The 13,526-nt window shown below is 42.3% G+C and overlaps 1 protein-coding gene across 1 annotated transcript; it reads left to right on the top strand.

Moving 5' to 3' along the window:
• The first annotated feature begins 543 nt into the window (after positions 1-543).
• wnt2b (Wnt family member 2B) lies at positions 544-12,911 on the top strand. The gene is made up of 6 exons (XM_022741436.1): positions 544-548; positions 791-996; positions 4,006-4,226; positions 7,477-7,754; positions 10,377-10,641; positions 12,682-12,911. The coding sequence occupies exons 2-6, from the start codon at positions 815-817 to the stop codon at positions 12,909-12,911; spliced, it is 1,176 nt and encodes a 391-aa protein (XP_022597157.1). The 5' UTR covers positions 544-548; positions 791-814.
• The last annotated feature ends 615 nt before the right edge of the window (positions 12,912-13,526 follow it).

Genomic DNA, 13,526 nt, shown 5'->3' with positions numbered 1-13,526 from the left:
GCCTTTAGAATAAGACATACGGTTTTTCTGATGATTTAATTTTCCCGTTTTCCTGGGTTGTAAAATGAAGGCGCCGTCATTAATTATGGGCTAATTTCTGTCTGTGGTAACAGATGAACCCCTTTTATTTGTACCGTCCCCTCATCATCATCACGCTTCATCCCAGCACCAACACACGCACGTCTCTCCATCCATCCCTCTTTAATATCTCCTTCCTAGTCAAACTCTGTAACCCCTACATCTGCCCAATGGGCGAGAGGAGCTATCGGCAGCGAGCCCTCCCTCATCTCTCTCTCTCTCTCTCTCTCAGCTCTGACTCTGTCCACCGCGCACTAATAAAGGAGAGGTCCGGTGCGAGCATCCGACCCAGCGCAGAGTCACACAGCCAACAGAACCGCAGCCAGTCACGCATCATCCGACCTCTGGCTCCAGCTTTCATTCGGACCTGTTTTTTTGCCTCTGAACTGAGCGCAAACCAAGGATATGTGTTTGGGGAGCTGACTGACTGGAGAAGTGAAACAGCCGACACTTGTTGCTCGCCTCATCAGGTAAACCTCCTGTCGGCTGCCAGAAGTGCTCAGTGGAGAGTCTGGTGCGCACATGGCACCGAAAACGCGCTCCTCACACTCCTGACAGTCGCGCAACATGGAGCCACACACTGGATAAGAGGCCTACCTAACCTACTGAATGGGTGCTTCGCCTACTTTACATCACACTTATTCAAATTTGGCATTTTCTTCTGAAATCTGATTTTTTTTTGGGGGGGTGGGTGGAACTTTTGGTGGTTAAGAAAGAAAAGAAAAAGCGCAGAGCCATGCTGGGTTTAAACAGGATTCTGAGCCTCCGGGCAGAGCGGATTCGGAGCTGTGGTTCGCCGGGAGTGAGACTCTCATCCCGGTCTTCTTCATGCCAAAACCCCGGTGCCAGTTCGAGGATTTACTGTGCGTGTCTGTTGCTGTTGCTGCTGGTGACGCCTCGGGTGGACTCTTCATGGTGGTGAGTCTGCATCCATCACACCTATAGGCCTGCCTGCCCCTTCAACAAGATGTATAGAGGCTGAATTTGCACACTTTCTTTTGAAAGTAAATGTATGTAAAGATGTAAATAATGTTATTATTAATAATAATAATAATAATAATTATTATTATTATTATTATTATTATTAATTATTATTATTATTTATAATAACTCATTAAATCAAGACTAACTAACAGGAAAGTAAGAAAACGCAACAGGATTTGAACATTCATTGATCTTAATCATTTGAAACGGAGCTGGGACTGCTGCCTAGCTTTGAGTCTGTCTTTAAAAACTTTGAGGATTCAAACTGCCAACGAATTTAACTTATGATGACTGTTTTAATAACCCCCTTTTCCAAAAGCAAAACCCATTCCAATTAATTCGGGGCAGCTATTTTCCAACAGCAGACACACAAGGCCATTATGAGGGTTGAGGGTTTGTATCAGTTAATTTATTATCCGGGACATAGGCCTCTACTGTATAGCCGACGGTGCTTTTCTCATCAATGTTGCTGTGCAATGTTGCCGGCAACATTTTAAACTTTATTATTCTCCTGCTTATTTTTTTTCTCCTGCAAATACTTTAAACGCATGGGGTTTCATAGGCTATAATTTGTCATGAATGAGTGCACTGCCTTGTAATTTTTATGGGGTAATGACTGCTAAGAAAAACTCTTAATGTGTTTTTCTGTCATCATTTAATTTAATTCCAATTGACTTGCTCCTGAAAAAAAAGAGAAGAGAAACACGATGGATGCTTTAACAGTGAGAATAACCTAAATTATGAGTTTGTGAATCAGATTCAAGCTTCTTTAGGATTTTGCTTCTAAGACGCATTTTCTCCGTGTCAGTTTGTTGGCCTGCCATATTGAGCAATAATAATAGAGCGATAAATGTAATTTATGTCGGCACTGTTGGCTGAGCGCGTGTTCAGCTCAGCTGGAGCCTGCATTAGACAAGGCAGAGCAGTCATTAATTCACCAGGTACCACACACACACACACACACACACACACACACACACACACACACACACACACACAAATGACTTCACTAAAATACCCCAAAACCAGCCATCTAGAGCATAGGTGAGGGGTGAAAAAATATCTCATTGCCTGCGTAATAACATACGTGAAAATGTCCATGTGTGTGAGTGTGTTTATAGGAGAAGTGTCTGTGTGTGGGCGGGTATGGTGGTGATGGAATGCCTAATAGTTTGTGTAGATTAAAAACAGTTATAGGGAGTAGTGGGAAGAGTGTGTGTAAAGGCTTTGGCTGGGCATTATTGGCTTTAAGGGGAATTTAGTGGAGGAGATACACTATTTAACTGTTTATCACATTTCTGTGGGGGCACAGTATGTGATGATATGGACAGATCTGGAGCTTTGACACCCTAGGAGGGTCACAAAAATGACCGTGGCATGTTCCAGCCACTTGAGAAAGGCAAAAAAAAAATGGCCGTGTAATTGAATATAAATACATTATGTTTATAATATTGTTTGTAATTGTGATAAATGTGAAATAATGACCACTTACAACCTCAAACTATTCCTCAAGTGGTAAGATATCTGCGTGTAATGCTGATGTTCATCATCTTGTGTGTGCATGTATGTACCGGACTTATGTTTGGTGCCAAGTTCTCCTTCATCCATAAAATATAATATATAATATAACTTGTTTTTGATTACCATTCATTCACTTTTTCTGTGCATCCTTAGCTAATTTGGCAGGAAACCTACAACTATAGAGTGAAACGATTTCCTACTGAAAATGCTACAGAAAACCATCAGATTATTAATATCATTTTTTTTTTCCTTATATGATCCAGGTGGGCTTGAAAAGATGACAGGGCAGCAAGAGGAAAAATGTAATATGTACTGCAGGAGTTGTGGTTACATCATCAGAAGTCAGTCGAAGCCGTCAGCGTCCCCACTTGTCTTTTTCCTATGATCCACAGTACAGTCGCGGGGCTTTACAGCATGTTATTTTAGACCTATGGATAGTGATTTACTATCCTATAAAATCCACAAGTGCTCCTGACTTTCAGAGAGAAAGAGAGAGAGAGCGAAAATTAAGCGTGAATTGCTGCTCTGCCTCTTCCCTTTGATGAGCACTCTGTTCTTATTCCTCTTCTCTAATCGCACTCTGGGGAGTAGAGAGCCTCCAGTCTCAATCCTATCGCCCGGCCTCATAAAACACGACCACACAGCTACACGCTCCCCTGACCTCCCCTCGCTGACCCGCCAAAGCCATACAGCCACCGACCTGCAAGAGGTCTCACACTCTCTCTCTCTCTCTCTCTCTCTCTCTCTCACACACACACACACACACACACACACACACACACACACACACACACACACACACACACACAAGTCATGATTAGGTTTAGAGTTTATTTTGGGCAAGCAGCACTTATCTCGATAGGATACTGTAAAAATCGGTTTTATTAGGACACGGAGGAAGATTGGAAGAAGCACACAGGAGAACTGTGAGTAAGATCAGGCAGAAGACAGAGAGGAGTAAAGTGAGTAAATGGGGTCTTAGTTTGACAGAGTTATTGGAGGCCCCCGGACTTCTTGCTCTGATTTGTGACGACATGATTTCAACTATCCTATTGGGAAACATTTAAACACACATACACACGCAGGTCGTGTGGGGAGAGGTTAAGTGCTTATTTATTTGGAGAGCGGAGTAAATGGTTTCCACTCCCCTCCTACTCGCAAACCTTAAACTGTTAAGTGTAGTGAACTCTGACTCATAAAGGACTGTTACCGCAGCTCTCCTCCATGCCACTCATCACTGAGTGTGTGTCCCCACATGTGTATACACCTACCACATGAGGACACCTATATGTGCTCATCCATTGCACTATACTATTGTATTGTATTCCAGCCCAGTTCAGATAATGCTTGTGTATATTAGTGCCGATTCAGTTCAAAGCCACCTTGAATTTCCTTGTGTTTTTTCTTTTTTTGCATCCTCAGGTACATTGGTGCACTGGGGGCCCGTGTGATCTGTGACAACATCCCAGGCTTGGTGAACAAGCAGCGGCAACTCTGCCAGCGCCACCCAGACATCATGCAGGCCATCGGTGAGGGCACCAAGGAGTGGATCAGAGAATGCCAACACCAGTTCAGACACCATCGCTGGAACTGCAGCACACTGGACCGCGACCACACTGTGTTTGGACGTGTCCTGCTACGGAGTAAGTCCGTGTGTGTGTCTGTCTGACTGCTGATTGTGTGGCCAAAGAGCATGGATGCTGAGCTGAGTCCGCTGTTGCCTCACTCCTCATTCTCACCGCTCTTCTTCACTTTCACTGCCTTATCTCTCCCTTCTCCGCTCTGTCCTCCCCTCACTCTGTTCTTTCTGCGATCTTTCCTTCTCGTACACACATATGCCGGTGCTCCGTGTTTATAGTCACTAATGGACCGTTGTAATGCCTTACGCCTCGTCAATAAACACACGGACTTTGAGACGTGGGCTTGTCGTCATTTTGTTTTTCCACTCCTGCCAGACCTCAGATGCATGTTAACATACATACATTCCTCATCTTTGTAGCTGGTGCATGTATAGTTCCTCCTTATGAAGGGTGTCGTGATTGCACTCGGCAGTCTGAATCATGAACATTTATTTGGAGGGACAGATACTCTCCAGTAAAAAACGCTGCATAGCTCAGCTACACCACATTGGTGTCTTGAACTCAAGTGGTAATTTGCATGGAGGAATAAATGATAAATTACTCATGATGCCTTTATTTGCAATGGTCTGCAGTAGCTGGTGTAGATTATTACTGCTACATTTCATTTTGAATGTAGCATTGTACCTGCGGCATGCAGTGTAACATGTAAAGACATGCACTCTATGATCCTACCTCTTGGATTAAGCTTTTTCTACATTGTTGCATCTGAGCGAGGATTAATTGGAAATTGCTTTATCAACAGGAGTTCACTGTAGCGTATCTGGATGCAGGTTGCACAATTTAAGATGGTTGTCTCTACAAACTTAGTATCTGACAGCACTGACTGTCTTTGGCTTGTTATTGTCCCTCTTCCAGCCATCCGAAGCATGTGTGGGGGCTAACGATGCATGGAAAAAAGTAGCAGATATGGAGATACAGGCTGTGTGTGTGTGTATGTGTGTGTGTGTGTGTGTGTGTGTGTGTGTGTGTGTGTGTCTGTGGTGGAGAGGAATAAACAGTAATGTAGATGTAAATATTTAGAGAGATATTCTCACTGTCAGACAAACGCAGCGCAGGTTTGAACGATGAACAGCAATGCCCTCCTCCATCCTCCTCCACATACGCCCCCTCAGCACCCACTGCCCCCTTCTCCTCACCCCACGGATGAAACAGGACGTTACAGTGAATACAGAACAAGCAGGGTGGATCACACAAACTCTTCTGGTCCAGGACTGGTCTAGATAGGTTTGAAGAGTGAGTGTGTACCTTATTTTCAGATATAGATCTATAAGTGCCCCACCTCACAATCAGTAATATGTCAAAAATGCTTTGTAATGTTATTTTGAAGTGCTGGTAATTGAGTATTTCCATTTCATAAATTTTTATCCTTCAACTGTACATTTGCTTTACTTATATAGTTATTAGTTACTTAACAGAGCAGTGTTTGCTACAACAACCCTGCAGCATTTAAATACTTCTATAAATTCAGGTGATCAAACAAAAATAAATATCCGTGTAAATATGGTTAGAAACAGAGACAGTTCAATAGATCTGAGAAACAAATGTACTATGCACCCTTTGTTAACATGCAACTGCAAGCCAAGCTGATTTAACCATGAGATTAAGTCTAAAACTCTGTTTACACGGGCTGTGTGGTGAAAGCAGCAGTGAAGCAGCTTCAGTCGTCCATCAGTGTCCATGGAGGCTTGAAGCTAGGATGCCTTCAGCCGCAGTGGTGCTATGTTGCCACCCACATTTTGGCAACGCTCAAAGAGGCGCCTCAGGTCGCAGTTCCACATAAGAAGACACAGGTCTGCGTAGACAGCTGTACTGATTAAAATAAAAGTATATCTGTTCCATCAGATGGGAGACAGATGACTGAAAAGCGCAGCTGAAAGGCATTCTGTGTGCACAGTGTTTAAAGGCACACTAGCAACACCCTAGAGACTGCAAAGTTAATTACAGCCTGCGATATGACAGCGAGGGTCAGAATAAACAACATACTGCCAATTTTGATTTTCCCAGAGACTTAATGGCAGTGTAAATTCTCCAAAGAGGGTGGTGCTACAGCAAAGTGGTTTATCCACTCGGGAGCTGAATAAAAATTTGACAGCAATCTGCCCATTGGAAAATTAGATACTGTGTATGCAGAGTTGACATTTCAGCCTGAGGGTGGGTCCAAAATAGAAAGAGTTCATCATGTGGGGATCATGAATGTACTTAGTACATTGCATGGCAAGTAATTGCAAGATTAAAGTTATTTATTCAAGACTAGGTTTAGATTCTTTTTGTGGTAAAAAAAAAAAACTTTCAGATGTCAGATACTAATCTGGCTGGAGGAACCTTTCCTCCATGATCACTAGAAACATCATCCTTTGGGAACCACGAATTTCCACAACAAATTCCCTCAAAATTAAGCCATTACTTTTTGAAGTAACTTGTCATTGATCAAAACATTGTTTCCAGATGGTTGGTCAGGGAGGAGCCAGAGTGACCAGAATCATTAGGGGCCATTAAATCTTCACCAACGTCCATGGCCAATAGCTGTTAAAATATCTGGCTCTGGACAGGGAGTAGTGGGAAGAGTGTCTGGACAAGTGTGACAGACCACTTGACTGACTTGCGCCATATGAGCATAATGTTTATAATAAAGTCGTCTTTTTTTACTTTGATTGCAGAGGCACCAAGTGAAAACCACTTATGTTATGTTTGGTCGATCATGTGACTTAAGATGGACAAGTTCTTGTTGCTTTTTGGAGCAGTGATTCCCACAAAAAGCAACTGTGGAAAAGGCAACTGTGACCAAACACTATGTCTAATTCTCAATGTGTCTTTGGCCACACAATAGATGAGTCATATTCTAAGGAACTAAAGAGACCAGGAAAGAACAGATGAGCAGAGCAATGGTAGATAATGCTGTCATGACATCACCCTGTCGCTGATTAATGGGGTATCACTGTGTCTGTCTTTAAACAATTTATGTGAGCAGAGGAGAGTCCCGCAGCTAGAATTATTTCCATGATAATATTTAAACAGAGCTGTCCTATACTCTACATCAGGCCTGATATGTGCCCGTCAGCTGCACCTTCACATCCTGATGGCTCACACCCAGGCTCAGTCATGGCATTATACTGCATGTATCTGTGTATGAATGTTAACATGTGAACTACAAAGCTCTAAGACTTAAGGTCTCTTACAATCTAATGTGTTACATGATATGTTTAACCTCTCTGTTTCTTTTGTCTTATGTGCCTTCTGTGTGTCTCTCTCTCAGGTAGTCGTGAAGCAGCATTCGTCTATGCTATCTCCTCAGCAGGAGTGGTATATGCGCTTACTCGCGCCTGCAGCCAGGGGGAACTGAAGACATGTAACTGCGACCCACACAAGCGTGGGCGGGCTAGTGATGTGAGAGGAGAGTTTGACTGGGGTGGCTGTAGCGATAATATCAACTACGGGATAAAGTTTGCCAAAGCCTTCATAGATGCCAAAGAGAGGACTGTCCGAGATGCACGGGCACTCATGAACCTACACAACAATCGCTGTGGCAGAACAGTAAGTGTGTGATTACATTGCCATCAATTCACCCAAATATAAAAATAAATAAAATATATTAAACCATACATCTAGTTGTATACCTAGCTATGCAGATTTTTGTTTTATTTGCACAAGCTTTGATATATCTGCATCTTGGACACACTTTACAGCTGGTATTAAAGGCAAATGTGTGAACGGATTGGAAAATAATTTAAATTTAACTTAAATTAGATATTCTGATTTCCCCAGTTAATAACAGCCAATGCACTGATTTCTATGTGAAATACTCAAGCCTAACTTTCTAGGAAAATCCAAAGGACATTCATGCTCATTCCTGAGTCCCTTGCCTCAATGCCTCTTTTCCGCTCCCCTACAGTGACAACAGTATGCATTACAAGCTAAGTTTAGCTTAGAAATGCATTCAGCAAACGTCACAAACGACCAGCTCCCAACACAACACAGACCCTCTAGTGACCATTTATTGAAGCCCGTCTGGCCAATTGCAAATGTGACCGATGTTGAGGGGAAAACTAGGGTCAGCATCAGCTAATAACGATATTACGCTTTATACATCCTCTTTCAAAAAACATGTTAGTTTGTAACATAATGTTACTATAGTCTCACATAGCTAGACCTATTTCTTCACTTTGTTTTAGCACTGTACCAGCACTCAAAAGTCAAATATAATCTAAAATGTAGTTTAAAGTCAATCTATGATAATAGTGCAAGTTCAGTTACCTCATCTATCAACATAATGCCAGTCAATCATGTTCATAGGGACTACTGGTACAAATCCCAGTGGGCGCCTGCATAAACTTTTTAACATCCCTGTCAGTCTCTTCACTGGTCCTCTCAGCCTGTCATTCAGGGTGTGCATGAGAGAGTGCTGCCTGTGTGTTCCAGCAGACAAGTCCAGGGCATAACTCGACTGCTGGTACTGTAGTTACTCCTTTCATGCATTCACCGTTATGTCGCCACAGGTCTCTCATCAGGAGTCCAAATTAATCCCACTCCAAATTTATTGGTAGTGACAGAGCGGTTGAAGTTTTTCTTTTTCTTCTCCTGGTAATCCTTAAATTGGCACTATCCAAGCACCATAAATACTTGTGCCTACCTACGATATGTCAGCTCGCATGCAAGCAACAGGATTCTAAATGCAGTTAACTTAACGGTGTCATTATGACACAGGTTTTCTGAATGATATAGAACCTTTAACATGGACTCTCTATCTGCCAAGATTATGGGGATAATGATCTTGTGGCTTTGCATTTACACCTGGTATTGATGAGCATTGTTATGATCTTGATTCCACCACATCTCTATATACAAATCAGGTAGGTGGATCAGGGAAAATAATGGAAGATGAAATGTTAGGTTAGTTAGACCTATCAACTTGTTGGAGGATATTTTCCAAACAACAGAGCCAAACTGTACAGGCTGCATTCACACCCTGCTGGGATCCAGTCTCAATGCAAGCCAGAGCACCTCCAGATGAAATCTGACCAATCCAAAAGCATTGCCAATTGCAATGCATCCTGAGTGAATTTTAGGGTCACTTTTTATTTGAAAAACAAACAGTTTGAACATGTAATCATCTCTTCAGCTTCAAAATGATCAGCGTATAATCGCCAACAGGCCCTGTCTTGTATTCCAGTAGGGGGTGTTCCAAAAATGCACTGTGCTTTTGTTTAATGACTTTGTAAAACACAACTGCCTTGAATTGTTAACTCTTCCCTCAAGTGAGGCAGCGGAGGCATTACGAAATAAAAGAAATATACTCACATGCTGAGGCAGAACGTAGTCAGGGTAGAGTTGTAAGAACAAACTATGGCTGCTGGCATTGCTAGCGGGCTAACAAGAAGTTGAATACTTTGCTTTGTTATTTTGTTTATGAATTTCACCTGATTGAATTCAGCGTAAAGCCAATGATCTCAGTCAGTCTGCGTCCAGCAACAATTATGTCTCACCCCATTCCTCACCATATTGTATGGGGAGAAAAATCCTGTGTGACTGCAGCTACATAAGTTAGGAGAAGCTATTTGGGCTGTCTTCAAATTCTTTTGAACTAGATTTTTTTGAGTCTTAGTGCATCTACATCTTGCATTAAATTTTGTTTTTCTTCATACAGATAATATATATTTATATATAGATCACATGTTAATAATAATTATAGTGTACATTAGGTTTGGAATTTCTGCTGCTACCCTAATGAAATTAAGGTGAATCGAATTTAATTTGAGGGGAAATTTTTCATTTCAAACAGCTACATCTCTTCCCAGAAATAGCATCCTCATATTTCTGGATAATTCATAGACCTCTGTGACAGTAGGGACTAATTTATTGATATAATGTAGTTTTACAAGGCTTTGGGCACTCCAAACAAAAATCCACCTATCTCCACTGTATGAGAACGAAAGTACAAATGTAACAGGTGGGCATCTCAAAACCTGGGCATATAAAATCCAAAAGTATCTGTAAGACTAGATATCACTGTGAAAAAAATATATTTTTATCTACTTTAGTTAAAAACAACCTTTAAGAAACTTTCTTGCCTTAGTGCTGCATTTTTAGGGCAGGTAATAGCAAATTTCAAGATGGCAACAAAATACACACAATCTCCACTTCTCTCTATGTATTTAGGCAGTGAAGCGATTCATGAAGCTGGAGTGTAAATGTCATGGAGTGAGCGGCTCTTGCACGCTGCGGACATGTTGGATGGCCATGTCAGACTTTAGGAAGACTGGTGACTACCTGAGGAGGAAATACAACGGGGCCATCGAGGTGACAATGAATCAGGATGGGACAGGCTTCGCTGTAGCCAACAAAGCCTTCAGGAAGGCCACCAAGAATGACCTGGTCTACTTTGAGAACTCTCCGGATTATTGCCTGCAAGACAAAGCAGCAGGTAAGACAGCAAAGAGAGAGAGAGGAAGGAGAAGGTAGACTGGACTGAAAGACGCAGAGAGGCAGTTTCTCATGGATGTTGATGGATTGCCCCGACTGTGTTATGTGTATGTTGTGTGTATGTTCATGCATGAATAGTGTGTTTGTGTGTGTAAATGTCAGTGTGTGTGTGTGTGTAATGGTAGTCAGATAACTCAGCATGCCTCCCGTGTGATGTCTGTGGAAGCTAATATCCTTGTGCCCTGAGGGCATAGTCGCTCTGTGACCACCTGACCTCTGTCAGTTTCTGTCAACACACACACACACACACACATATATATACACATATATATACACAGCCCCATCATGAGAGGATGTGTTGATCAACCTTTGATGCACCTAATCACTTAAGACTTTTCCTGATTGGCTGGACAAACTTTTGGGATATTTGACATTAGTGCCTCCATCACTAAGAAGCTTTGTCCACTTCTCCCTCTTCCTCACTCCTTTTATCTGCCTCTCCCTTCGTCCCTGTGTCCCTTCATCCCTTCGTCCATCCTCCCCCTCTTTCTCACCTTCCCAGAGGAATCCACAGCCTAGGGACCCGAGCAGCTAATTTAAAAAAAAAAAAAAAAAAAATCACTTCTTTCTGTCTGTCACAGCCTCTCTCACTCTCTGTCTGTCTGAACTAAGCGTAGCTGGAGGGCAGAGTGGGCCTCAGAGTGTGAGAGCCTGTCTGTCTGTCACGCTCCACTGTCCATTTAACACACACACACACACACACACACACACACACACACACACACACACACACACACACACACACACACACACACAGAGTGGCTTCAAAGGGAGCAGTGGCTTGGGAAAGGCAGTGTAACTATAGGCCACTCTACCAACACTGCATAGTTGTGTGTGTGGGTCTGTTGTTCTATGGGCAGCTTGTTGTGATAGGTAGCCGTTCAAACAGGGAGCTTCTCACACCAAACACCAGCACTAATCTCTGTGGGGATGACATTCACATAAGACACAGACAATATGCAATTGCATTAGGCAATAGCCAGACTGCTACACACAATGATACATTCAATACTGGTAGAGAGCATACTTCATTGAACCAACTGAAGCTAAAGCCACACTCACATCATAACTTTCAAACAGAAATTATGAATAGCTGAGACTTAAAAAAAAAAAAAAAAAAAAGAACTAAAAAGAAGCGCAGTGAAAACAAACTGCTGGCATCATAGCTGCAAAATAACCATCACTGGCAGTTACATCTAAATAAAATCCACTATTAACACTAAAAGAATAAAGCCAGCTAATTTAAAAGGGTCGATACAGTTTCTTTGTATCTGGTTTCATTTATTAACAAAGTGCTGCACATAAGTAACACAGAAAAAGTGGCTAATTTAAGCTATTTAAATGGTGTGTGAGCGCAAGGGCATGAATGGATTTTAGGAGGGGTAAAGTTACGATGACACATATTAAGTGTACTCTAATGCTTACAAATGAACTGCTAATAGGAAGTGCAGTAGATGCTCATTTATCTTAGAATGTAACAGGAACCCAAGATTCTTTCGCTTTTACAAAAGAGTAACCCTTGATTAGAGACTGACATTGAAACACAGAGGCTAGTGGAACAACAGAAAGCCCAGATGTGACGTTAAAACTTAGGATGATTAACCTGCCAATTATTTTCTCGGTTAATTGTTTGGTCCATTGTTTTGTCCAGCCAGCAGGCCAAAACCCAAAGATCTTCAGTTTGCTATGACATACAGTACTTCAACAACAAAGAAAAACAGGAACTCCACACAACTGAGAAGCTAAAACTAGATCATGTCTTGCCTTTTCGTTTTAAAAAGACTAAAACAATTATTCAAAAAGAGCTGATTAATTTGTCTTTCATTGATTAATCAAGTAATCGTTGAGTTTGGCTCTCCACAGAAATGATCGACCAGTTGCTTTTCTTTCAGTAGAAGTGAAGCATGACAGACCAGTTAAGAGAAACTAGGTTTAGTTAACTTTTAGCTTTCATTAGTTAACTCTTTTGTACTCTGTGCAGGTTCCCTGGGCACGGCTGGGCGGGTCTGCAATAAGACATCACGTGGCACAGACGGCTGCGAGGTCATGTGCTGTGGACGGGGCTACGACACCACGCGAGTCAAGCAAATCACCAAGTGCGAGTGCAAATTCAAATGGTGCTGTGCTGTGGAGTGTAAGGACTGTGAGGAGGCCGTGGACATACACACATGCAAGGCCCCAAAACGAGCCGAATGGTTGGACCAGACCTGAGGGCACGCCCCCTCCGCCCCCTGTAATGCGACCCCACCCCTTTCCCCTTTGCAGGACATCCTGTGGAACATGGCATTCTGGGAAAGTTTGTCTGAAAGTGCTCTGCGTTTTCCGCCCTCCCCTGCCCCCACTTCGGTTCATCATTGCATGGCTTTTCTACTTGTCTCTGTGAAAGCACTAGAATTCAGTACCCATCAATATGAATTAATACCCATTACCCCTGTTTGTGAATGGCCTTGTGACTGAACTGCTGGGATCACATGATGAACAGTGAAACCAGTAAACACTTTGGGGTTCGGGTGGATTGGGCTTTTATCAAAGATTCAGTCCAGACGGCCTTTCTCTCTAGTGTGTGAGTTAAAAAATGGTTTGCTGCTTTCATGATGCTTTAAAGACACATTTTTACATTAACTGAGCCTTCAAACGTATCCAGTATTATTACAACAACATCATATACTCACATAATTTTCTTTCTTTTTCTGGGGAAAAACACTTTTATCTACCAAAAAGAATACTTGGTTGGACTTTGGGAAGTAGCTTGACAAGTGCACTTTGAGAAGTGGACATCTAAGCATAAGTTTGGCTTTGTGTGGCCAAACTGAAGTCCAGGCAGAG

This window comes from Seriola dumerili, unplaced genomic scaffold (assembly GCF_002260705.1).
Source record: "Seriola dumerili isolate Sdu_G_001 unplaced genomic scaffold, Sdu_1.0 BDQW01000056.1, whole genome shotgun sequence".
Lineage (NCBI taxonomy): Eukaryota > Metazoa > Chordata > Actinopteri > Carangiformes > Carangidae > Seriola > Seriola dumerili.
Note: the sequence above shows the minus strand (reverse complement) of the source record. Positions and strands in the feature narration are given on the sequence as shown.